Source organism: Lepidothrix coronata, unplaced genomic scaffold (assembly GCF_001604755.1).
Source record: "Lepidothrix coronata isolate B3197 unplaced genomic scaffold, Lepidothrix_coronata-1.0 Scaffold59, whole genome shotgun sequence".
Classification (NCBI taxonomy): domain Eukaryota; kingdom Metazoa; phylum Chordata; class Aves; order Passeriformes; family Pipridae; genus Lepidothrix; species Lepidothrix coronata.
The window spans coordinates 2,973,413-3,000,828 of NW_016690239.1; the positions used below are offsets into that span (position 1 = coordinate 2,973,413).

Sequence of the window (27,416 nt, forward strand, 5' to 3'; positions counted from 1 at the left end):
TGCTATAAGGCCCCTTGAGATTGTTGTGCCTGCCCCGTGTCCATCTGTCCTCCCCTAAGTAGCAAGGTTCTGTAGTTCTGTGCAACTTTTGTGGACTTGTAAGTTTGCATTTTAAAAATAACCTCCTTGACCATATACTGCTTATTCCTGAAGTTTTGGCAAAATGCTAAGATGAGCAACCTATGACATATTTCAGATAACTTCCTCTTTTCACAATTGTTCCAAGAGTTCCAAATTACTGACCTACAAAAGAAAATACAGCTTTAGGGAGAACATTTTCCAAGCTTCCTAGGGAAGCAGTCTACACATTGTCTCTTGATTTTGGCCCACAGTAAGCTTTGAGTTTGTTGTCCAATTTTTAGCAAAAAAAAAAGGAGTCTAAAACATGTAAGTTCCTGTATATAGGAATGGACAGTGTATGGCTACAAAAGTAATCGCTGCCTGTTTTGTCTCTTGCTGAACTAGGCAGTCACCAGCATAGGAAGGGAACGGAAGGGATAACAGAGGGGCTGTAGTACTAGAAAATAAGAACTGAGGATTTCATAGCGAGATACAGAAATTGTGGTGGGAAAGCTGAATGTATCAATGTCATTTGTGAGATGCAACACTGTTGAAAGCCAGAATTTAATCTCTTATATTAAGTCTTATGCTCATGGAACTACTTACTTTTGCGATTTTGAATAAAATCACTAAAATTGTGATTTTATCACTGTGTGTCACCTGGTGGATGTTGCTGCAATGCTAGTTCTTAGTTGAGGCTGTTTTGTTTTTCACTATTCTTGAAGTTCTTTTTTTTCTCTACTAGCTATTTTGTCATTGATTGTCAGCAAAAAAAGAATACATTTTTTTCCCCAATATGCATTATCTGATGTGTTCTCTGCTCTACAGTACTACACAGGCAGTTACTTGTTGTCCAGAGATGCCTTTTTTTTTTGTTGCCTTTTTTTAAGCCTTTCACTCCAACAGTGCAGGCTCTATGTACATTTTATCTGTTAGAACCTGAAATCAGTGTTGTGCAGCTGTGCTCGTGGCATTACGCACGGTCAGAGTTTACCTGAACAGGGTTACATTTCTGTTTCCACCTGGAGCTGAAAGAACTGTGTTCTCTTTAAAATGCTGAAGATTATATTTGACCATGCTATTTATGCCTCTGGCAAATTACACAATGCCATTCATCACAAGTTTTAGCTACTTGGCTTTTCAGTAATATGGGAAGAAAGTCAAGGTGGTTGGTTTGTTTTAAACATCAGTGTAGTTTACAGTGATTTGTTTAGGGTTTCATTATTATTCATTCCTGATCCAGAAAGGGATTTATCTCTCCCCAAACCCCAAAGGACAACTTAGTGCATTTGAGACATTTCTGATGTGTTCTGTCTTGGCTTTCTAATATGATATGCACCTAGTTTTTACACAAGTTTTTTTGAAACAGCGTGAAAATCAAGGATTTATTTGTATTTTTAGCATACAGTTCTTATTTGAATGCTCGCATGGAGTAATATCTTGGTTGCATGACTATTTCCAGAAGGTGCATGTACTTTATGTGTTAAGTAAAGTATTGCTGAATAAAAATACTTATCCCAAACAGAGTGTGCGGATAGGTCATATTTGTCCTGTATTTTGCAACAGCAACAAATAGTGTTTTTAATACTACTGCAGTTACTGGCATCAAATATTAGCTTACCTCATTCCACTGGCAAACTAGTTTATTGCTTGTTTTTCTTTTGAAATATTTTTTATGCCTGTAATTTCATAACTATCTGCTTGTATTCCAGAATTTTATTTTTAAGAGGAAGAATAAACCTTATCATTAAAATAGAAGCAGCAGAAGCTCTGCAGTTACTAAATGTGTAAGATTTTTAAAAATTAAGAAAAAATCTACAAGAGCTTTAAAATTTTGGAGTTGTTTTCCCTTTCTGGCAAAATATCCTACTTTTTTAGTACTTGACTCTCACCAAAAATTTTGTTTTCTCCTCTCATTACTATTGATATTTTATGAGAGTGATAGTATTTGTGGTGATGAGCTCTTATGATTTCATCATAGGTGTTGCGATATTTCATTATTTTTACTCTTAAAACGTATGGTTCCTGAAGCCTGATAATTGCATGAGAATCTAATATTTTCCAAGAATGTTTGTATGTTTAAGTGTTTTCATGCATTCAAAAACAAAGGGGCAAATCTCATCCTTTTTATTAATTTGAAATTGCTGATTAAAAGCAGATAAATCTTTTGAGGACCTGGGCTATATTTCAGCTTTCGTGGTTGTAGTTGTATCACATTTAAGAGTAGACTCAGTATCAAGGCTGTTTGTTAATTGTGTTCATTTTGGTGGTGTGTAGGGACAAATTAGAGCAGGATCCATAAAACGTACGGTGTAGTTAGATGAGGCAGATAAAACTGGGAAAAGATCATCGTAAAGTGAACAGTTTAAGGATCTTAACTGCTAATAGTGCCAAACTGTAGATTTTGGGGATGGTGACAAAAAAAAAAAACAAGGAGGGGGAGGTGTACTAAGTGGAAAAAGATACAGAAGTCAGAAGAACAGCAGAGCAGGTATTGAATTACACTGTAATGAAGAGATTGGGGAGAAGATGACAAGTCACTAACCTTGGTTAGGCAGGAAAAAAGTATTGTCAGGATGTGTCTTCAGCTGTTTTTTCATATCTTCTTTCTCTGCTGGGACTGGCTGATTTTCTCTTCCATTTTTCTTGACAGTTAATGGAGGCAGGGAATTTAAGATGCATCAGTGTTTGCATATTATGTGTGGGTTTGGATGTTAGTCTCCCTTGACTGCCTGTGCTCAGAGGGATATCTGGGTGGCAAGTGGTGTTTTAACATTGAGTATCTTCTTATTGTCACTGCCTTCTTCAAATCCTTATTTGTATGAGTGACAAACTAGCTCCACCCTTTGCCTTCTAACTGGCATTTCAGTTCTGTTGCTTTTTTTGATCTAACCATGTTCATTCTACTTCTGTTTACTCCCTGTGGCACTCTTCCTCTAACTGCAGTTCAGTGCTACCATGCTTGATATTCCTTGGCCAGCTGACAGCTCACTTATCTAATGCACGTGGAGCCTAACGGTTTCATAGACAGGTACTACTTCTTGTCCTGGGCTTCTGGTCACTAGGGGTTTTTTTCCCAACCTCTATAATGAACTTTACCCTGCATGTAGATGAACAGAAGTAATGGCTTCACAGAGGGGTATGAACTCTTCCTATTTAAATTGCTAACGTGCAAGTCTGACTAATGTTAATGTATTTAGTCATTTGTTTGTTGACTGTTCTAGCAGAAATGTTAGTCAAGCATTCATATAGATCATGGATGGAATTTTTGTTTGTGAATAAATGAAATACCACCAGTTCTACGGGCAAATCTGAGTACTTCGTCCTCAGACTTGCTGTCAGTATTTTTCTGAAAAAGCACAAGCAATCCTTAGCTGCCAAAATTACAGTTTTGGATAAATGTATGTTGTTTAGAAACATTTACTTTAAAGTTAAAAAGTATTTTTTCCATTTGTGTGGTGTATGTTCAGTTATATAGCCCAATACTTCATTCTTTACTTAACAGTAATTCATTTAAAGAACAAGCTCTGATAGCAGACTCGGCCGAAGGCAGGCATTTTAGCCAAAAATTCTGCTACTGTTAATATTTGAGCAGTTTGTAACGCACATAAGTATTTGATTTATCACACGTTTTACAAAAACTTAAAACTGAATCAATCTGTGTTCCCTGAACTGTAGAATGTCAAATGACAAGAGCACTTTTATCAATCAGCATGGTTAGAATTTCAACACAGGAGCTTTCTGCATTATGTATTAAGTGATCTTGTTTGTCTTGATTAATTTTTCTACTGCATATTTACATGGTTACTAGAAAACTAAGGGAGGAGGAGAGAGAGAGATGCATGTAATCGTTTTTGTAATTTTTTTCAGGTATTTTTAGCAGCAATGATGTAGCAGTATCATTTCCAAATGCAGTATCTGGCTCAGGATCTAGCACTCCCGTTTCCAGTTCTCATTTACCTCAGCAGGCTTCAGGGCACTTGCAGCAAGTGGGAGCTCTATCACCTTCAACTGCGCCTTCTGTAACTACTGTTTTTGCTGCAACTCAGGTAAACTATCACAAGAGTTTAAGATAGCAAACCATGTTATTGACCTGCTTATTTTCAATATTAAAAGGAACCATAATTTGTTTGGAAAATAGGTTAATAAACGTTGTATTTGTTGTGAAAATGTTATAGTGACTAGAAGTTCCCCATGATATTACATAGTCTCATCTTTGTTGAGCACATAGATTTTTTAAAAAAAATAGTCTGAGGAAGTGTTTAGTAATAATGACTATATTATGACCAGTAGTAAAAATTTTATTTACAAGTCTTTTATCAGAACCAATCGAGAAAGGATTTAAAAGAGGAAAATACATAAACTTTTCCATGTTTTATGCAAAAATGCTGGTATCAGTTAAAGAACAGAGGGTTTGTTTGGGATATTTGACAAATGGGCAATTAAGGCTAGCCCTGGCAAAGAGATGGCCTTGATAACAAATGAATGTTGACATGTTATAGTTTTGTATATGAGAGGTCATGCAAATGAAGTTATGTAGCTCATGTTTGATGATGAAGGAGTAAGGAAGACATGGGAGAAGTGCAGAACGGTGGCATAGTAGAAGTAATGAACTAAAAAAAATATCTTTATGATAGTATTTTGTATGAATTTAAGTTGGACAAGATTACATTAGCAAGACAAGACAGTACAAAGTTATAGTTGGAGAAAGCCACCAAGGTTAGTGTGCAAGTATGAAGGAATGCTACACTGGACAAGATGATTTTATATTTCTTGTTTCTTGTATTTTTCATTTTATGATGGGAATCTTACAATGAATGTATCAAATATATATCTTTTTGTGTGCATACAAGCAATCAGCTTTTAAAGAGTCTGCAGTGATTTAAGATAGTGGATATAAACTTGAAGAATTAAAATCAAGCTTAATGTGTGTGTATGAGGATGAGTATAGTACATGTATAGCAGCAATACTATGTGAAGATCAACACAGAATACATTTCAGTGTCAAATAACAAGTTGTTGTTTTAGGTGCCAGTTCATATTTTTATATAATTCTTCTGAAGTGGTTTCCTAAAGATATAAGGTGGTTTCACCCAAAAACACATCTCTTTTGCACAAATTGATAGAAATTACTTTCAAGAAATGAATTAAAAATATGGTGCTTTGGCAAGTTCTCTTTTTTTTTTTTTTCACTTCCAAAGATCATTACACACTGTTACTCGCTGAAGACTCTTAAATTGAACAGTCTGGAGATACAAGGAGAGGTTGTGTCATAATTTAGGAGCAGGTGAAAAGATTTAAAAAAACCCAAATAAGTCGATGCTCAGTTTCCACAGTGGAGAGGTTTTCCATCAGTGCCTTGGAAAGACTTGGCCTTTTGTGCGGCTCAGCGTACTCATAAATGATCTGGGGAAGGGAGGAGGAACAGACGCCAAGTTTCCTGATTCTGATGGGTTATGCAGTGAGCCATTATGAAGATCAGCTGTCACAAACTGCTGAAAGACCTCACCAGCCTGTGTTGACAAGGTAGTAAGAGGGCAAATAAAGTCCATGTTAAGGGGAGAGGGCAGTTTCTATTCAAAACAGATACGGTACATGCCACGAGAGGTACAAGAAGAGCCATGGCAGTGAACAATGGCAAAGAACATCTTTATAAGGAGTGAGTAAATAGTGAAGGACTCGTGGCCTGAAAAAGAGACACAGAGATGGGATAAGACAAAGGTCTGTAAAATCAGTTGACATGGAAAAGTTAAATAAGCAAGAGTGGTGCACCATCACTTCTATTTGTTAACCTCTGTCAGAGGATAAACATCAAAAAGCAATGGGACAAACCCCATATTTAGCAGTCAGGAACAGAAATACCATAGTATTTTTTTAGCTCTTGTTGTCACAAAGAGAGAGAAGTATACCCTAGGAGATAGACTTTCTCTTACTGTTTAGCTGAACTAGAGAGCCCTCCATAGGTTAAGTGCTTGAAATTCCTGTCCTTTCTTTGCCTTTGTTGTTTGGGAGTTGCCTTGGGGGCTTTTTTTTCCCCTCCCCAAAGAAGCAAAGAAGTTATGTGTCTTACCTCACTACCAAACTTGTTTTCAAGTGGTTGCAGATTTACTTCTCAGAATCTTGGTCACAGGTACTATCATTTAAAGAGCCTTTTGGTTCTGAACTATACAGAGATTCAAATGGTGAGAATCTTTGGTTGACAACCTTAAAGGTTGTCCTGGCTTTGAACAGAGAATTAACGAACTCCTCCACTGCTTCAGTGAGTCTTTTTTCAGTATAAGGTCCTTACTAGTTTGAAGAGATTCAGTCAAGAGAGCCTAGTTTACCATGCAGTTGTTCTCCAATTGAAGCAAACCTTTTTTTTTTTTTGGTCCGCCCCCCCCCCCCTCCCCCCCCCGTTTTAGCATAAATGACTGATTACATGTGAAGGGTTAGGGTTTACCTACTTAGTTCTGCAAAGTTTCATCAAAGTGCACTGTCTACTTAGTGGGCTCTTGTGGATGTAGTCCCAGTGTTTACCCACCTCTTGACCATGGAAGTATTCAAATAAGAGTGTGCCAATATATTTTTTGTGTAGTGTTCTGAAAACTGTCACCCTAGGTATTACGCTAAGCTATCTCTATAGCAGGTAAAAAGCAGTAGTTAAAAAATTAGATTTTACTTAAACTACTATTACTTAAGAGAGCAAGTATAACCAAACCTTGGCTGCTCAAGGTCAGGGTGGCAGATGTGCAATTGGAATGGTACTAAAAATTGGAATAGCCTCTAGGATCTGCTGTTAAGATGTATCCTGTAAGATTTCAGCTCTTTTCCTAGATCTCTATTGGACGTTTGTAATTACGATTTTGGAGACATCATAAATTTGCCAATTTTTGATGGATTTTTTTTTCATTTTTGTTTTAAAAGACAGGGTTTTAAGAAATTCTAAAGAGAAGGTCTTGGGAAAAAATATGTTTCCACAGAATTAGTATCAGAATTAGCTGATATATTTTGATTAGGATGGTATGATAGGCCCCTAGTACAGAAAATTTTGTTCATAGTATTAAAAAAACTTGCAAGCAACTGCCCTAAATTAAGTAATAATAACATTAAATAATGATACTATTAAATTTAATACTACTCAAAATAACAAAATAACTTATTTTTAATAACTTTATATGCCCGTGTAAAACTTCAGCAATTAGAACTTCGAAGTGCTGCTTTTTCCTTCAGCAACTAAACAACACTGATTTTAAAGCTTAAAAAAATCTCACAACTTGAAAATCCTGGATTTTGATTTTTTCATTTTATTGACCAGTATGATAGTTCCCATACTGTAGTTTTTGTTTAAGACAGAAATATAGTATGGGCCTTGTTACAATCCCCCTTTCCATCTCATTTTCTTTTCTCTCATGCCACTCATAATTTTTATTCCAATCTAATAAATCCAGAAGACATTATTAACTTGTGTTTCGTGCTGTGCCATAACTGAATTTAAGTGCTGGTGTTGTTCACCAGGTGGGAATCGTTGGACTAGTAAAAATGCCACTTGCTGGAAATGCAGATTTTTTGCATCCTGTTCTTTTTTATATGTCTTGGGCATAGCCTCACATAGATTACACTGCTTAATTCAAGTGAGGCTTTATTAGCATAACAATGCATTTAATAATTGCAAGAATGTAGGAAAAAGGGGATACAGGAGAAAAGGGGAACAGTCCAGTCCACACAAATATTTGCTTCTGGTTTTCCGTGAATTGATCCTCTTGACATGTTTGTGGGTACTGCCTTGTTTATATGTAACAGCAAACTACTGTATCCCAAAGGTCTGTCTTTCCTCTCTGAAGTATATGTTTAACTTCTACATGATCATGTAAACTTTATATGTGTCCTCTGTTTAAAAAACCATCACTTTCTTGCATTTGGATTTTGAATATAGTCTGAATTTTTTCCTTTTAAGCCAGCTCACAAAGTTGCACCACTCTAAGGTCCTATGCTCAGTTTTTATCTCAAAGATTTCGTTGTGTTTCATAATTATAGCAAAAATGTCTGTCAGCCTGTTGTGCTGTTCTGTAACAGTTTGCTGTATTGCTCTTTCTGATAAGTTATTCTTAGTGATTAACATATGTTCATAGAAAAAACAGTGACCTGGGAGCCTCAGTGTCTTCTGGCATTGCACAGCAAGATTTGTTTTATTTGTCAGCAAATGACTGTTAGATTGAAAAATTATTTTTCCCCCAAATTTTTGCTTAGTAGATTTAGTATTATATAACTGAATGTTTGCTACTTCGGTTGGGATTGAGACTGAAATGGGTTGAGCTTTCTGTTCTTTTTGATTACTTAAATGAGTGAAATTACCCTATTGGTGCTCTATGGTCGATTGTTTCTGGGGTCTCCATGTTCTGAAGGCAGGATCAAACTGCAGGATTGGAAGTAAAGGTTTTGTCTGGGTTTTCTTCAGTCATTGATTATTAAAGCTGTTTAGTGTCTCAGACTGTATTGCTTTTAAGAAAAAATGCATTTAAGTGTTTTGTCATCTCATTTCAGTAGTATTTTTAGTGGGAGTGGAAATGGCACATAGTTTGCTTAAATATACAACCTTTTGCTTTAAAAATTTGTAGCTCATCAAGTTTTTGGGTTTGCTGTCATATGATTCAGTAAAGTAGGATCTTTATAGTAATCTCAGTTTATTCAGAATTTTTCAGGATTTATTCGTTTGACAATTCAGTATAAAATTTTGACTTTGTAGATGAATTTTTTCATTCTACTGCGTGATGGTATCTCTGCTCTTACTGACTGTAATAAGCACATCTGTAATAAGCACATTTTCAAGCAATATTGCATACACCGGCCACTAACCTCTTCTACAGATACAATCCAAAAGATTTTCTATTTCTTACTTTTTTTTTTCTGCTGCTGCTACTGGATTATTATTTCTTCTTTTTTTCCTCTGCAGCTTCTGTTTTATTTTCTACCTAAATTCCCAGCCCTTACTTTATGCCTTGTACTTCCTTCGCCACAGAGGCAGATAATGAAGAAGGAAAAAGCCAAGAAGTGTCTGTAACAGCAGTCCTTGTAGCTTGCACAGATAGGGAAACTGAATAAATAGTTGCTGTTTGTTATTCTTTTACATCCAGGATTTATTTGTGATGACATGATAGGTCCACTTCTGCATAGCGTAATGAAGTACTGCCTCCAGGGTAGAGACGTGATAATTGGGAAGGTAGGTGCTGCTGCTCAGTTGCAATGCCGAGTGAAATAAGTTTCTTTTTATCACTTCCCATTGTCCCCTCTGAAGTTCTTTTGGCTTTACTCCCCTTAGGAGCAGTAGAAAAACAGCAGGGCTTTCTTTAGCATTCATATAGTGGTTATCCTTCTTTGTCTGATCCAGCTTTTAGAGGGAGATAAGGCTTACTTTTTTCCAGTAGATTTGGAGTTATTTGTTAGCAACAGAGGAATGTGAAAGCTCAGGAATCCTGAGATTTTTTCAGGTTCTGAATGTAGGGCACATGATGTTTCAGATGTATCTGTCCTGAAGTTTATATTTTCTCACTTTCTGAATTAATCTAGTCCCTAATTTTGGATCTCTGTAGTCCCCTGCTCTTTCTCCACATCACCAGTCGACACTATTTTTGGCTTCCTGTTCTAGTGGATTTTTTTTCTTGTCATAGTTTAAGTCTGCTCATCATTTTGCATGCTATCAAGGGACTTTCTTGTCCTTTTTATTTTATATTCTAGCACTCATGGGAAAATAAATGAAAATACAGGAAATAGGAACGCTATACTTAGTTCTTGTCCCTATCAACAGAGAAGATAGGAGCAGTTTCGGGACTATTCTTATTTATACCTTCCACAACAGGAGTGGAATTATGAAGGAATTTAAGAGTACATCTTAAACAAATACCCTTTGTTTCTTTGCTGAAAATTAAAGTTGAATGGAGTTTTTGCAAGTCTTCAGGAGAGAGATTTGGGCATTTTCATAGGACAGTAAAATGCATCTTCCTGATTGATATTTCTTCCAGGTTTACAGTTGTAGCCTCAAATTATGGATCTCACATTCTCAAATTCAGTATGGCCAAGGAAGGTACTCTTGCAAGACTGTTTCCCAGTCTTGCTCAGAGAAACATGCTCTGTTTCCTGCTGGTTTGGTGTTTGTGGTGGGTTTTGTTGTTGTAGTTGTTCTGTTTTTTTTTTTTTTTTTAATATTCAGCTCAATGTAAACATGAGGAAGGAAGGAAAGTTTCAGGTTAATAAGCATCTGAATTTTGCTAGAGCTGGGCAGGCCGGGAAACAAGGCAGCAAGGGAAGTTTCTGGGCCGTCCTCCCTGTGGATACTCTAGAAAATGGTGGGTCTAACAGCTGTTAATGTTTAATGAACTTTTCTTTGGGGAGTAGAACGAGTACACGAAACAAGACAAGTTGCCCCCAGTTGCAGGACTTTGGGATGTGACAGATGTGACAATCTCAGACTGTAGTAACCTGCGTTAGATGGTTGGCTGCTTAAGTGAGTTTCCTGCTTCACTCCTGAAGGTGCACATCACAACAATGTGGAAGTTAAAAAGTTAGAGTTTGCAATGCAAAGGAACTTATCCTATTTATATTAAATTGCATTAGACAAGTAATCAGAGATGATTTCCAGAATTTAGGAAGAACTTGACTCTCATTTTACATTTTTTTCAAGCCACTTTCTGAAGTCTATTTCTTAATATGGAAATCACTGAGATATTGAATGCCATAAGAGCTCTTAGGTAGTCCAGAGTGCAGATAGGATAGATTTCTACTGCGTATCTGCAAAGCTAGTAACAGCTGAGTGCCTTGTGGTGACACCTCTCACCCCTTAGTAATTAGTCATTAAGGTAAAGCATAGACAGTGATTATGGCAATATGTTAATATATTGCTAAGTTTCTCCAAAATAAGCAAGTTCTATTAGTTCATTTTTTAAGTTCAGTTTCTATATTGTCATACCGTATGTGGTGGTGGTGTGAGGTTTTTTTGTTTCCTTTGTTGTTTTTTTAAAATGCAAAACAGCACCCAGTTTTACCAATTTGAGGTCAGTTTGGGTGTATTTTCTGCATTTTTCTTTTTAAAGATGATTTGTAGGAGCTTTAATATGAGTGAAAATTAAAAAGAGAATAATAAAACACCTGGAGGTAGTGATGTTGCATGGCTTAAGCAGCATCCTTACAGAAAAAGGAAATTGTGCCTTTACTGTGGTACTAGAATTCTCTAATCAGTAGAAATGGTGGATACATGAAAACCAGTTAACATATTTTATGTTACTATCAAAACACCTTGATGATAATGTCTCTTGAAAGAGGTTCCTGCTCACCGGGTCAAAGGTAAAATATCAACATGGATCACAGACTGTTTGGGTGCTGAAATTTCTCGGTTCTCCTTATCTCATAACTTAAAAAAAGATATAAAAGGAAAAGTCAGCACAACCAGAACAAAAAGAAATCATTCTTAATAGAATATGTTGCTCATCTTCGGGACTTGCTGCCACAGGAAATTGCCAGCTCTGGAGATTTAGAAAGTGTGCTAAATGCATCCCCACAGTATGTTGTAGACAGAGAGGTTTAATATTGTGGTGTAGGGTGTCAGTGCTAAACAGTGACTTTTCTTCCAAAATAATTTGTGTCACAGCCACTTAAATTTGAGTCTTGCAAAATTAAAAATGTAAAAGAACTGTGCTAGTAAAGATTTTTGCTTCGAATTTTCTTGTTTCTCACTTAAAAGAGGTTTTAATTCCTTGTTACTTCGAGGAAAATGGGTAAAAATCTAATTTTCTTCTCATGCAATCTAACTGAGGATTTTTGGGGTGGGGGTAGATGAGAGTAGCAAGGAGCAAGAATTTACAGCCAGAGGGAAAATTCCTTCTAACATGTGACTCAAGTAGAAGAACAAAGGAATCATAGTTGCAAGTAATCTAGTGTTTAGCCTAGTGAAAATCTTTACTTTTTGTGTTTTCCTCTTGCTTCAGTAAGATTGTCTTCGTGTAGACTTATGCAATATAGAAGTAGTCTGAAAGGCAGTTGCATGATTTTGCACAGGCTGCATGCTGAGACAACTGCATCAATGTTTCAGTCTAGCAATAAATGTTTTCTGCCTTCAAGCTGAAGCTTATTTAGCTTGGCTTATCTGGTGCTGCTGTAGCAACCATCAGTCTCCAGGCAACTGAGGCACATTGACCTCTTCGTTGAACTGAGTGTAGCACTACTTCAATTTAGTTGCCTGAGACAATAGTAATGGTGTTGAATGTGAAAAATGTGAAATTTTCTAGTTTGTATGCAATGGAAATAATAAAACTATTTGGATGGAACTGAACATGTAGGTCTGACTTGGAAAAGATTTCAAGTTTACACGGTGTGTGCTTTGTTACAAGCTGCAAAGTTGGTTGCTGAGTCAGTGTCCTTATAGGCCTTCTATAAATGTTGAGAATCTTGCAAGCATTTTTTACACAGCAGCAATTCTGCTACTGTAGATGTTTCATCACTTAAATAGCAAAGACTGTTGAGGTTTATTTAGTTACTTAAAATGTCAATGTTTGTGAACAAAAGTAGCTGATCTTTATTATTACTCTTTCTGAAATATAATTTTTCAAGTAGTTACTTTTCTCTCAGATCCATTATTTGCCATATTACAAGTGTCTGACTTTCTTTGGGATACTAATATGAAGAAAATAGATTACTGAGTTTTTTCCCTAATAAAGCCATTTTCTCTGCTAGTCAATATGAGAGTGAAATTGAGATTCCTCATAGATAGGTTAAGGTTCTTAAGAAAAACAGATTCTTGGGCAAGACAGTGCTTCCATTGTCTATGTAGAGCACATACAGGTTAAGTGCTATAAAGAGAGAGGTGGATGGAAAGGATGGAGGAACAAACTTGAGGTAAAAGGGATTTGTGTTGACATGATAGTTCTGTTTTCAGTTAGGTCTGTGGGGGAGCTGGAGGAATCCCAGGGTCTTATTTCTGTAAAGCCTCCTTTAAAAAAAACAACCTAAGCCTACTACAAAACAAACAAACAAAAAAGCCTAGACAACAAAACCAACCAACCAAAAAAGACCTCTTAATGAAGTAGCATTCTGGTTAGTTTTTGTACAAGTCTCTTTTTTATGTCTGGTATATAATAACTAAAGAGATTTTAACTGTTAAAATATTATATAATATCCAGGTTAGTTAACATGGAGGAGAGGAGTAAACTAGTAGTACAGTTGAGGTTATAGTGTTTTCACATTACTGGAAGATAGGCCTTCTATCCATGTAGTTTTTAATGACTTGATGTGCCCTTGTTGTACACTGGGCAGAGGTATAAATTAGTTTCTGTAGGTGTGCCATTAATTTTTCATTTTGCCTTTCAAATCCCACTGTGTTTCCTGGTTGCATTCATTCATGCCTTTCTTGGAAAATATTTGAGCATTGCTGTTTGAAGGTTAGATGGTTTCTTTTAATTGAAAGATTTATTTGTACGTTTAATCAAAACAATTGATTCTCAAAGATGGTATTTGATTATTTGCTTGTTCGTAAGTGAGAGTCTTCATTACAGCTGGAAGCTCAAAGTTGTATTTTTGTTAGTAACAGAAAAAGTACTAATGATGTGAATATTGTATCCATATAGGACTTCATAAACTCTTTTTCTGACTTAATTTTAACTTTTCCAGCCTCCTAATTAAACTTTTAAAGAGTTAATTCTTTTATTTCAGCCAGGTAGTGAAAATATTTATTGTGTAATAGTTGGACCTTGATTATCTGTTTAAGAAAAACCTCGGACTTTAAGGTCTTCAGAGTGCTTGGATGGTAACGATGACAGTTTGGGAGGGTTATCTTTTTAATCTCAGTATTGCTTTCGTAGAATGAATGAATAAAACACTGCAGTGGCTGTTGGGAGTTGATTCACACTGATGATGTGTGATAGCAGGTGAGATGAGGTTAGCTGTAAAAATTTGCTCTTTGCTTTCAGTCATCTGTAGTTCCTGTAGTCTGTTTTAATCAGTTGGTCAGTATAGTTTGCTTGAAAATTAATTATTAATTATGTTCAACTTATAACTTATGACAGCCAAAATGTGTATTAATAAGATGTAAATGAAAGTATGACTTTAGTTAATATATATAAATATTTTAAATATAAATATCATGCTGCAGATTAATATTGTGTTGTGGTAGTTGTTTTGAAAAGATGATAATTTTCAGAAGAAATGTGGAAACAGTGCTTGATTAAGGATCTTCCGAGTTGTCCTCCATTCCATCTGTATTTCTTGGCATATAGGAAAATAAACAGGAATTTGGAATTTTTTTTTTCATTAGAAATAAGGTCTAGATAAGATTTCTAAGCAAATTCGTATTTGTGGTGAAAATTTTCAAGGGTTGTGTTGCAGCAAGTGATACATGAGAAGTTGTTGTTGTTGTGGCAGACCTTCCTCTTGGGCTTCCCAGATGCTTTGTTGTGTTGCAGTTACCTGTGGTCTGACCACCCCCTGTGGGTGTGCATTGCCACCCCAGATGAACAGCTGAGCGACGGCTCAGAGAAGGCAAGTGATGATGTGTATCAGTGGTTCCCTCACATCTCCTAAATGAAGTTAAAGGTACTGAAAGAAGAAAAGGAAGCAATAGCATATTCTTCCCATTGCCTTCAATACCCGAGCAAAGGCCTTAAAAATTCCAGGGATAAAAATAATATTTCTTCACTTGTCCAAGTTAAGCTAGGAAGCATAAGACCAGGCTACTTTTGCTGCTGTCGGTTGACAGGCAGCTCTCTTCACTTCTCAAGAAAAGCAGTTAATTTATATATATGCATATTATCAATTTTTTATTATAATTATGTGCCTAGCATTAATATGTGTTCATATCTAAGCTCATTTAATTGCAATGCAGGTTTTAATTAATTAATACATTGTTCAGATAAATGTTGCTTGTCATAAGACGAAAATACATGAGCTTAAGATGACTTCTAGTAAGCTGATGTTAATACTTGGTCTAGTGCTTGAATTTCCTTTCATGTTTCATGAAGCTCGACAACTGCACGGAGAGCATTAGTAACATCTTCTCAGAAGTGTAGCAGAAAAGCTTGCAGAAAATGCAGCTTTTAACTTCATCTACATCAAAATCTTTTAAACTACTTCACCATAACTAGTTGTTTGTGGTATCTAGTGCTCTTTATTTCTTAACTTTGTGTTAATGAGAACAAGGGAGAGTTTTGTGCTTTATATCCAGCATCGTGCTGTGATGAAGAACCTAGTATGACTGGTTAATGGTATGACCCCAACCACAGGAACAATGATATGTTTTTATTTTAAACAAGAAATAAAATTAACCTTTGAAATTATTTCTGACAAATAGATATTGGCGGAAATAGGTAATTAGGTGATCTGTCACTAATTGTAAAGCATCATGACGATGTAACACAAAGCTACAATATCGAAGTGACTATTTTTAAAGCAGAGGGGAAAAGGGATGTTGATTGGGTATAAACTGATTAAGAAGCTGTCTTGGAATTGGTTGTTCCGGCCATCCTTGTTGTCCTATCATGAAAGGAGGAGAGTTCAGTAATGGTTTAACTACAATTAAATCCCTCCCCTTTCTTTATGGAAACTCAACTGTAGGCATTTCAGCATTAGCCTAAACAATGGTTTTGAATATGTTAAGCCCCTAACAATTAGGGAGCAGTTTGGGGCATTGAATAATGTGGAATGATGCAATTGAACCTGACAGCTTCAACAGTCAGCCTACTCATGGGACCCAAAAGTTGTTCACACTTGGTTTCATCTCTCATCACACGCTGAGTATTAAAACCTTACTGGTGTGGAGCTGAGACAGAAACGAGGCCTGTTATCAGAAAATATTTCATAGCATAAAACTTGAAAGGAACAGGGGAAAAGGCATGTTCAAAGGGTCTCAAAGTTTTGGGACCTAGTCTAGTTGCATACAGCTAGTTGCCTAATTTTTCTCCCCTTAGTTTTTTTTCTGCTTAAAGAACACGAAACTTTTGAAATGAAGAGACTGCTTTCCCTGGAAATTTTAAGTAAATATTTAGTTACTTGGGAAACTTTGTAGTCATACTGTTAGAGTAAAATACAATTTTAGAGTCATGCAAACAAATAAAAAACTATTTTAAATGTTTTGGATTATATATTTAGTTAACTTGCAAGTCTTGTTCTTTAATTAGAAGAATATACTTGCACTTTCTCTCTTGCTGTAGAGGAAGTGTTTTTAAGCATCAATCAAATATCAATCATTTATTCTTATTGCATGTGCACATTCTGTGAATTACAATGCATCGTCCTTCTGTGCTGCTCTGCTGCTTATGGCTTTACTGATTTATTGAACATGCTATAAAGGAAAACAGTGTGTTACTACCTCTAGATGGGCTTAAATCCTTCTGCTAAAATATTTTTAGGAAAATTTGCTGCCTTTTCAAAATAAATACTTAGCAGTCTCATTTTTTCATTACTTCCTACGTTTTTATCATGTATTGTGTTGAGTGTTTAAATGGTATCAGTTGAAATAAAGAATAATACAGCTTTAAAAGTTTTGCATTTTAGAACATGTTTCGGTCCTGTGACCTTAATATGTATTGACAGGATGATTGCGCATTTTTAATAAATTCTTGCTACAGCTTGTTTCGACTGTGAGTGAAACATGAAGCTCCTATTTCACCTTTAAATAATGTAGCACTCCTCCACCTCCTCTACTTCCCTGTCAGATGAAGTTGTCACATACAGAAGAAAGCGTAGCAAATCATTATTCTTGTCATTTTACGTAGCTGTTTTAAAAAAGTATTTTCAAAGTTTTTAATTTGCCTCCAACTTAACTTGAACAATTTTATTGTCTTTTTCCTTTGAGAGTTGCATAGGATGCAGGATGGCACTAGAACTTTGGTAGTTCCAACTCGTTGTACGACACCTTTAATATTAAGTATAAACAGGGGTTAAATCTAGGGTGAAACCACCACTTGTGAAAAAACTCAAGTTCTTAGATATTGTTTAAATCCTGCTAAGTCTTTTAATCTATCAACCCACTTAGCAAACATTGTTTAATTCCTTTGATGTCTTTTGTTTTGTGATGTGATGGTTACTCAACAAACTTTAGCAACTCCCTTCAAGATACTTAAATATTTTCAGAAAGTTCTTAAAGCTATTTGTGCATGTTTCAGTCAAATTAACACATATTCTCCTTGCTGATTATAGCTACCCTGCCATCATAAACTAATATATAGTTGCTATTGCACATTTTAGCAGCCTTGCAGTGAATTACACGGACTGAGAGTAGGTGTACATCTTCTGTGCAAAATGTGAGCAGTACACTTACTGGAATTAAAAAGAAATCTTTTAGAGAAATATTCTAAAACTGAACAGAAATAAGACCTGGTGTTTGGAGTAAAAAAAAAAAAAAGGCACAAACTATATTAGTAGAATTCATAACCTCACCCAGTCTATTTAAACTAAGTATGTGTAGACTTTTATTTTGCTAGTCTGACCTTTTAGATATGGTTGAATGGTAATACTGGTTGAATCTCTTAATATTGCATTCTATAAGGTTTCTTCAGTGAAAGGATTTGACAAAAAACTATATTGTTTCTGAAGTTTTTTTGGTTTTGAGGGGAAAGCAGCCGAAGGTTGGTAGTAAACAGTAATAGTTGAGTTGGAGTTGCAGTATGGGCATTTGTTAAAGAAAATAGCAGGAGCTGTGCAGTATTGCTGCCTTTGTCGGTCAGTGTCACAGTACTAATACATGCTGTAGTTCTGGAAGCTGTTGTATATAGGTGGAAGTGCCTGCATTGTTTTTAAGACTTAGAAATAATTCTGATTAATTCTACTAAAGATACCCAACCAAACAACCAGAAATAACAGCCAGATGTGAAGTGATGCTCTGGTTCCATGTCTAGCAATCTTGCACATACCTATAAACTGAAAAGTGAAAAAACCCTGATCATTGTAAGCAATTACTTGTGGCTTTTTCTAACTTTGTGACAGTAGAAGAATGTAAGTATCAGGCACAATTTCTCACCAGTATGTAGTAAATAAAGCATCATTGAAAACAGTTGTGTGAATTCATAAAAGTCCATTCATCAAGTTTAATATGTTGGCCGAAAGCCAAAACTTAATGGTAGTGTGTGATTCTTTCCAGATACATAGTTTATACTCTGTAATATTTTGCTGTAATAACCAGTATGTTTCCCCTGTCTCTTGTGTGCAGTTATGCATGTCAAAATGTCCCAGAAATTGAGTTCCTTACCGTTCACCTTCTTTTTTTGTTTTTCAAAAAAGTTTCGTGTGTAAAGGTTGTTTACATTTTCTTAGCAGATTAATTTTAAAACCAGTGATCAGACAGGTTTGTGTATCTTCAGTTCCACCCTCACCCCACCCCCATTGCAGTCTTTTCTTTGTTCTGAAATAATTTTTTTATCAGGTAGGAAAATGCCTTTTAAATAAGCAGCCGTGCCTTTATTTCTTTGATTGCCTGTCTCTGCAACTCAGCATTTGACACAAATCTTTTCTTCGAAAGGGAAAAAGCATCAGCAGCCAAAGAAGAAGGTATTTTTATTGCATTGGATTATGCAAGATTTTGGCCAGCCTCCTTAGCTTCATCTGTTCAAGGGTTCATTTTCGCTTGTTTGGCACAAGTCCCAGCAGAGACCTTCAGAATTGTGGTTAGCAACATGAATGAACACAAACTTTGGGAGCTCTTCAATAAGTAGAGCTGGCCAACTGCCAAAAATACAGTTCCTTATATGGGGTCAGGGCAAAGCTGTGATTCCCCGAGCCCCCTATTGTATAGAAAACATACTTGTAATGGCTGTTTGCGTTCTTTAAAATAAAAACAAAACAAAACAAAAAAACACCAGGCTTCCAAGTCTATCAAAATAGGAAGTAACAAAATAGTGTGCACGTTTTACTAATGACGGAGTCGAGCAAAGGAAATATGGCTCCGTGTAGTTAAACTATAGAGCTGAAAGTTGGACCTTTTGACCTCCACAGCCGGCTTGTGATGTAAGGAACCCAAGCATTTGTGAGACATCTGTTGTCTACCTGCCCTTATTTTGTAAATGGTTTAATAAGATTAAATAATTAGTAGGATAACCACATGGTCGCCATGCTACTAAGTCCTCGCATTGAGCGCATACTTCAGGATCGCAAGGAAATCTGCCCGTCCTGCTACACTGTGGGCGTTTTAAAATGCAATTTAGGTATTTTTAATATTTGCCACAGTACTTTTTTTACTAGAAGGATTTTTTTTAATTGACAGATCTTGCCAACGACAAGTACAACACACTTTAAAACTGACATATTTTCAAAGTACTGCAATTCTGTTTCTGTACTCACAAAGGAAAAATATTTTTTTCTTTTAAATACATTGGTTTTAAAAAACATTAAACTTACAAAGACAATAATTGTGCAGTAGAAAGGCTTCTTTAAAATACATCTAGCATTTCTCCCCCTTCTAAAACAAGGATTCAAGTTTTAATCGGTTTCTTGCAGGCAAACACCCTACCTGTATCTTCTCTCAGTCTGCCTCCATCCCACATGTACGGCAATAGGCTGAATCCAAATTCAGCCATGGCAGCACTTATGGCTCAGTCTGAAAACAGCCAAGCAGGTAAGCTTCTGCTGCCGGTGCAAATGTTCAGCTTCACAGACCTCAGTATTTTTAAAAAGATTGTTAAATTTTATTTGTGGGCTCTGCTCAGCATTTGGTTATTAAATGTTTGTACAAAGTTGTTCTGTGCTGGAAGTAAATTCTCAGTTGTTCTGTGGAACGGCGCGGGTTTTCTTCCCCCTTTTTTTCCCCTCGGTGTGTGAAATGTAAATGTTTAAGCAGAGCCATCAGCAGGCAGGAATGCACCAGTGTCTCCTGTGACTCCTGTGATTGATGCGCTCAGTTCCCAGCTCTTTGCAACCGGAGTAACACAGCTCTGGGTTTTGTCGTGAATAGTTGAAACCTTTATTTGCATAATTCATGAAATTGCATTACATACAAGTTCGTGTGAAAGAGATCCCGTTAGAGAACTTGTGCAGCATTTAATAATCTTGTGAATATTTACCGGTTGGCATTTGGTACCGGAGGCTCTCCGCTGCGGTTTTAATGAGCCGCTGGCTTTGCTTTGTTTCATTCCCTCCGTAAGGATTTGTTGACATGTCGTAGTAGTCATGCCTGTTTGGGGGAAGGGAATGAGTTTAGCAGTTTACCAAGAATGGATCAGTCATGTCTTTGCCCTCCGAGGGGTCGGAGGTCGCTTGACTCAGAATAGGGGGAGGGCAACCTTGAAGGGGGCAGATAGGGTTATTTTATTGAGAGGCCATAGGGAAAATAACCCTTTTGAGTCCTTCCAAGCAAAACGTTTTCATATATTTAATGAGGCCTTTTTTGTTTGTTTTACTACCTTTTTAGCAAGGGGCTTTCCTATGCTTCTGCTTATAAATAGGAATTAGTGAATTATACGCTTTCATAAAGTTTTCAGTAAATTTGCAGAATAATGTGTGCTTGTTAGATGGCAGCAGTAAGTTTAATATGTTACATATTTTATGAGTTGTTTTGGGATGCAAAGTGTTAAAAAAATACAGAGCATCAGGATTTGCTGTGATAAGCATACAGATTAGCTGTCCACAGCTGTGATTCATTACTTTCACCGTACAAATTAAAAGTGGCTGAGGGGAGGGTACTGCAAATGCAAACCACGCTTCTGTGCTGTAAAACTGAAAGGAATGAAAGAAGTGAACATAATCCATGGCCTGGTACAGCCTCAGAAATGTGTAAGGACAACACCTTACATGCTACAGTTCAGCAATCTTAAACTAGTTACTTATTCACTCTTCAGCAGTTACTACAGATAGAAGTTGAGATATAAGGTATTTTTAAAATATCTCCATGAGATATTAAAACTCTTATCTAAGAAAAGGTGATTTATCAGCTGTGAAATATTTACACTGCAGATCAAGATCTCGGAGATAATAGCCGAAGCCTTGTTGGCAGAGGAGGATCACCCAGAGGAAGTCTCTCACCACGGTAAGCGTTATTTACATTGGAGAGTGCAGGCAGAGGAAATGTTTTAAGATTTGGAAACTTCACTGTCTTTTTGCTAGTAATACTAAAGTGTTTTAAAAGCCTGTGTATATAAATGTGTATACATGCATGTATAAATATCTTTATTTTTATATAGATATATCCTTCTAAAAAAAATCCCTAATATGCTCAGAGAGCTAAAATTGTGCTGAAATTTACTTTTATATCAACTGAAGTTAGGTTTACAAATGAAGGTTTTTAGGTAAGTTAGTTTACTCCCTTACTTAAGAAATGGAGACTTGCTCTAGAAGGATTTATCTGTCATTTAATCCACGTATGCTACTTATCTCCTCAGAATTGTTACTACAATCATATTTTAGTCATACTTGCAAAAATTCCAAAATCTCACAGACTTAACAATGATCACACAAATAAGATGGTGTGAGACATTAAATATAGTTAAAAATTTCAAAGAAATATTTTCTTCCCTTTCCCTCACAACTTCAAAATATGCAGCAATTCTCTGTAGAAAAAAGAAGTACTTTTTTTGTTCTGCTGCAATTCACATCTACTAGAAAAGTTTGAGATAAGAAATCTTCTGGGACTGTATCACATTATTTTGTTTTAAAATACTTGCTGTTAAAATTTCAATATTGTGTTTTAAATACTTCAGTAGTATTTTCTGTATATTTTAAGTGAATCTTTGTTTTTAAAGGGCTTTGTTTTCCATACTAAATCCCATATGAATTAAATTTTATAGTGGTATTACTGCATTTTTTTTTTACTTAGGGACTGATCATGGGAATTTTATCCTGAAAAGGATTTTAGGATAGCTAAAAAATGGTAGTTACACAGGAATAGCATTGCAATAATGAATTTTATTGTTATAGCATGTGTTTATTACAGTAATTTATAACAAATATCTCCAAATTAGGTAATTTAATGTACATGCCTGGTGTTGTTGATCTTGTGTTCTATTTCTTAATTAATCAGAAGACATCTTGCTGGATGGGGTGACATTATCAATTATCATACTTAGGTGTTAGGATTACCTTGTCATGAACTTGCTTTTAAGCTTTCCAATATGTGTTGCTTCTAAAATAATAAATAGAGAATTTACAAATGAGTTTAGACTGTTTTCTCATTATAAATACATATACATACCTGAGCATATAAATTTATATATACAGACAAGGAGGTTCAGAGATGCTCTGAAATGCTCAACAGTTAGGAAATTCGAGAACTTTGGATTATATATTAAGAAGTCCTCTTATGCATACATGTTTTGGTAATTATGAATTTTAATGCCTTCTTAGTTCATATGCAAAGACTTGGTGTTTGCACAATTTGCATAGGTCATAGTTGTGTTCAGTTTGTCTTTTGGTCAAATATTTGGGTAGGTAAACTTGTTAAATATGAGGCTTCTGTAGAGTGTATGTTCCCGGTATATACAGTCCAGTATTTGCTACACGGTAAAATCCCACCTGTTTTCAATGTGGATGGTAAAGGAGAACTGAATGATATGAAGGCCACATCAGTCCACAATGGCAAAGCTTCCTGCAGTGTATGGAAGCTGAAGCACTTCACAAAGAGCAGACAGATTTTGCTTGGCAGTCGGATTGTTCAAAAGCAAGCTAAAAATGGGAGGGGATGGGGAGTGCTGGGTGACAGAAGAAGGGGGAGGAATTGCTGCTGTTACAGAATTCAGAGATGGAAAAACTTAAGTCTGAATTACCTAGCATGGAAAAAATTTAAAAAACTTTAGAAACTCATTCAGTTAAGTTCAGTAGTCAGCAAATTTCACCCCTGGTTTGGGCGATAAAAAAGATTACACGTATGTCAACGTTTCCGAAATGTGTAGGTAACTTCCCACCTTCCCCACTTCAATAAATAAGTAACTGATTACTTAAAATATGGTTTATAATGAATAAAAAGCTAATTTAAGAAATCTGCTATCTGGAAACTTTGCAACTCTGTTACCTGCTTCATCTATTAAAATTATTTTGCTGCAAGTTCTGACTGTTCCTTTTGAAGCTTATGAGATACATAAATAATACACTTCTCCTAAAGAACCATGTGATTTTCAGTGAGTTGCTTAAAACAAAAACACTTGCAGAAACATTCGTTTGCTGTTGATGATGCAGTTGATTGCAGCTCTTTGGAGAAGACATATGTGACTCATGAGCTTGTATGGTCATTTCCAATTCACATTGTTGTATCTTTGTACCCCAATATAACCACAGTGTTTGATGTTTAAGCTGTCGTATTTTAACTTTTAATATACATAAATATATGAGAAATATAAATATACCTGGTATATGTGAGCTGTTTCCATTTTGCAAAGGAATTACTGCTTTTCCCAAGGTAGCACTTAAACTTTTTTCTACCCTGTAGTTAACCTTAGATTTAAATGTGCTGTGTGATACCTGCATTGAAATCTGTATGTGTGCTTATATCTAAATGCACTATTGTTTCCAATTAATGCTCTAATATTATGAGTAACTCTACCCCAAATTTAAACAAAATACATTTGTGAAAGCAAGCATGGTACGAAACACAGAATTCCCGTGACGGCATCGTATCAGTGCAGGCAGCACGTTTATAATCCTGTTGGAAACTATGATCAAATGCTATTTGGAATAAGGATTCAACTCTGGTGTGCAGGAACCATATCGTATCTAAAGGATGAGGTAGGGGTTCATTTGGAAGATGATGGATTGACTAATGTTGCAATACATAGAAATCTAGATTTTATTTTTTTTTTATTCTTCTCCTGTACAGGCTTCCAGTGAAGGATTGCAGAAGTTATACAGTCATGTATTGCTTTGTTTCTACCTTTTTGAAATTGATAGGAAACAGTACAAAGCCCAGGAAGAATTTTGTTGGTGATTTATAATTCAAACAGCGCAATCTGTTAGAGTAGCATTATGCACCCTTCAGAAGCATGCAGACAGAGAGAGAGAAGTTGCTCGGGGAGTTGATTGGTGGTTTTCTGTATTTGGTTTTGGTTTTCTTGTTTCGAGTTTTTTTAAAGTGCATTGTTTGTGTGGAGTGTAAGTGTAGGCATAAGCCTTCCTTCTTATAGCTTCAGCATGTCCTGTAAACAGCCAGTCTTAAGGCTGGTTTTGCCATGTCTGTGCTGAACTGTTAAATGCTGTTGTCATCTCTTGTCAAAAAACACCACCCTGGTTACTCATTCATCAGGGCTTTTGTTTTAACAAGTGCTTTACTTTCATTCTGTATGGAAAAGAGGAATTATTTATAAATACTTACACAGCTCTTAAGTCACCTACTTATAACCTTTTCTCGTAAAAATCGCTTTGCTCCGGTGCCTACAAAATGCTTGACAGTCATTAGGTAGCTAATGTGCTGTGACCACTGCTTATTACGGTAATCATAATTAACACACCGATTTCCTGAGCTCTCTATGTTATCCTGTACTGGGACTGTGGTGGCCTTGTTGGTAAGTCTCCACTACGGGTAAACAGTACGGCTGTGACCCCGGGATGGCACCAGTTGCTCATGGTAATAAGTAATATATGAGAATCTGAGCTCACTGGAGTTGACTAAAAAAAAACCCCAAACAACTGACAACAAACCCAACAACCAGCTTTTAGTGGGCTTTGGTGTTGATCCTGTGTGAGGAATGGGACCATGCATACATGAGACCAGAAGCCTGAGTCAGAAATACACCAAACATCTGGTTTTGCTCACAAGTTGAGTTTTACCATCCAATGCTAAAGAAGTCTTCTCGTAGGACCTGGGAGAGATACCCGTCTTTCTCAATGGCCATTAGTTTTCTCCTGAATGAGAAAGGACGTGGCAAGGGGATTATTCCTTGAACTATATGTGATTATGAATGGAAAAGGAGGTATATTAAGTGTGCACAGAACAGGCAGAGGATAACACAACTTTCATTGCATCCCTTGTGAAATAGTGTTTTCACATAGTCCCTCAAAAATCTGGATTTACATTATTGTTTTTAGAACAATTAGTTAGTGGAATTATATATGGCCTTGCATTGTACTGATTTTAATAAACGGGTTTTATTTTCCCCAGTTTTCTCTAGGAAAGGTTTGAAGTTTGGTGGTCGTTGTTTTCCCCCCCACCTACCAAAGACAGGTGCCCTGTGTATCCATATATATAATGATTTCCTGCTGTAGAAGTGCATGTTGTATAATTTAATTCAATGCTATTTGTCAGTTAGTATTTTGTTAGTTTGTATGCAAGAAGAGGTTATGTGCTTTCTCAGTATAAATTCTCACACTGTAATAATACATCTTTTTTTTATTAAAGCACTGCCATTGTGTGAACTAGGATTTCTTAGTGATGTTGATGAATTAACTTAGTCTTGGAAACATAAGATACGTAGGTGCTAAGGGCTGATATAAAATAAGAAGTTTCAACAGCCTTTTTCCAACGCGTTTCCTTTCATTCTTTTCTTTAAACAATAAATTGCAATATTTTCAACAGATCCCCTGTGAGCAGCTTGCAGATTCGCTATGATCAATCAGGGAACAGTTGTGGGGAGAATTTGCCCCCAGTAGCAGCCAGCATAGAACAGCTTCTGGAGAGGCAGTGGAGTGAAGGACAACAGTTTTTATTAGAGCAAGGCACCCCCAGTGACAGTAAGTACTCACAATCTGTTTATTATGGCTTTTGTTAACTGTTACTCAGAGCTGCTATTCCGTGCTTGTCCAAGAATTTTAACAAAATTTATTTGCTGTTGTGAATTGAAATATAACTGTGGTGTATAGTTCTAACACAGTTCTTAATGCAGCACGTGGCATCAGTAGGTGACAAACGACTTCTCTGTGGCTATCTACGCTTTTATGGATGGAGAAATTGTGTCAAGCAAGAGCAAGTAACTTGCAGATCCAGCTGGTCAGCTGCAGGGTTTGAAAAAGAATTCTGAACTCTTAGATCCACTAGTGTAAATATGGTAGTACAGTTCCCCATTTTTCTTTATATTGTGTGATATAAATTGGCATAATGATTTTTTATTGTTCTGTATTTCATTTTTACATCTAAACTGCCTACTTCTGTTGCTGCTTGAAAAGAAAATATTTACAAATGTTAAGAAAGGTATCCTACTGAGCTTTCTTGTCTTTATGATGTTCTGCCTTTCTTGTGAAGTTCTCAAAGCAAGCAAATATGATTTTTCAAGTTATGTTTAATAGAGTGGAATAGTCCAAGAATGAATACATTAAAAGCATAAGTGATCAGGAGATCACGTGGGTCTCCATATTCAACAATATATCAGTATCAAAGACAATCATTGACTATGTTAAAAATTTTTTTGATTCCAGGTTAGGCTTTGTGTTTTATTGAACATATTATTCTTCTCGTTGGTAATGTAAAGCGATATCTAGTTAGTATTTTTATGAATGGTATCCTGACAAAAATGCTAATTGTGAGGAAATTCATGCAGGGATAATCCTTTAAACATGATAGCTGGAGGACAGGTTTAGCTAAGTCTTATTGCATCTCATTTGAGCTCACTGAGGGTTCCTTTGTATGTTCTTGAAGAGGAGGGATAAAAGCTAAATCCTTGGGAAATGACCAGATGTGCCTATACCAGTAGACTTATGTCTGTAGTAGGCCCAGAGGTCATGTTAAACAAATACAGTTTAGAATTTTAAAAAAAAAGGCTCTCCCTGTGGCTTTACAGTCGCACTCCAGTACTAGCTGGGAAATCCAAGTTCTGAAACCAAATCGGAGTTTGAGAAAACTGTGCTTGGTAAAAATCAGGTTAGTACAGAAGGTGATGCCCTTGTTATGCAAAAGGCGGGGGGTAAGTGCGGTGCTCACAGAGTGCTCCCTGCTGGGGGATTCCGAGATCGCTGCTCACGGCTCCAGCAAGGTGGGCCCGGAGAACTTGTTCACGTTGGATCACTTTTTTTTTTCATTGTTTCTATACGTTTAGGATTCACTGTACAAGGCATTCATGCAGAAAAACTCCCTTTTCACAAACTTGATTGTTTTTATATAAATGTTGCTGGTTGCCTGTATTTATTAGTTGAATGCATACTTGTCAATCTTTTCTGTTTTATAATGCTTAATATTCCTAATACTGCAGCTGAACTGGATTTTTCACAACTATGCAGTTAACCTGTGCTACTAAAATACAACAAATTTTATAGTCTAATTTGGGGATAAGTTATCATGTACTGCTGTTTGCTTAAAATGAATGCTAGCCCTAATGATGCTGCTTTATCAGTATTTAAGCCAGGGTGTAGATGTATTCCAGAATTACTATCACATGCTATGTACTTTTTTCTGCACTTTAAATTACACAAAATAGATCTTCAATCTTCCCAGTAAAAGTCAAACTTTTAATTTTATTTGTATTTTCACATATGATTTAATGCTAGTCTTAATGTAA

The 27,416-nt window shown here is 36.1% G+C and overlaps 1 protein-coding gene across 7 annotated transcripts in view; it reads left to right on the forward strand.

Moving 5' to 3' along the window:
• The window catches only part of MLLT10 (myeloid/lymphoid or mixed-lineage leukemia; translocated to, 10), a 123,189-nt gene that overhangs the window by 84,807 nt on the left and 10,966 nt on the right, over positions 1-27,416 (forward strand). For all 7 annotated transcript variants that reach the window (XM_017817132.1, XM_017817129.1, XM_017817133.1 and 4 more), the window contains 4 exons: positions 3,931-4,109; positions 19,510-19,627; positions 20,962-21,034; positions 25,505-25,659. In XM_017817132.1, the coding sequence (XP_017672621.1) occupies positions 3,931-4,109; positions 19,510-19,627; positions 20,962-21,034; positions 25,505-25,659 (525 nt within the window). The remainder of the gene's footprint in view (positions 1-3,930; positions 4,110-19,509; positions 19,628-20,961; positions 21,035-25,504; positions 25,660-27,416) is intronic.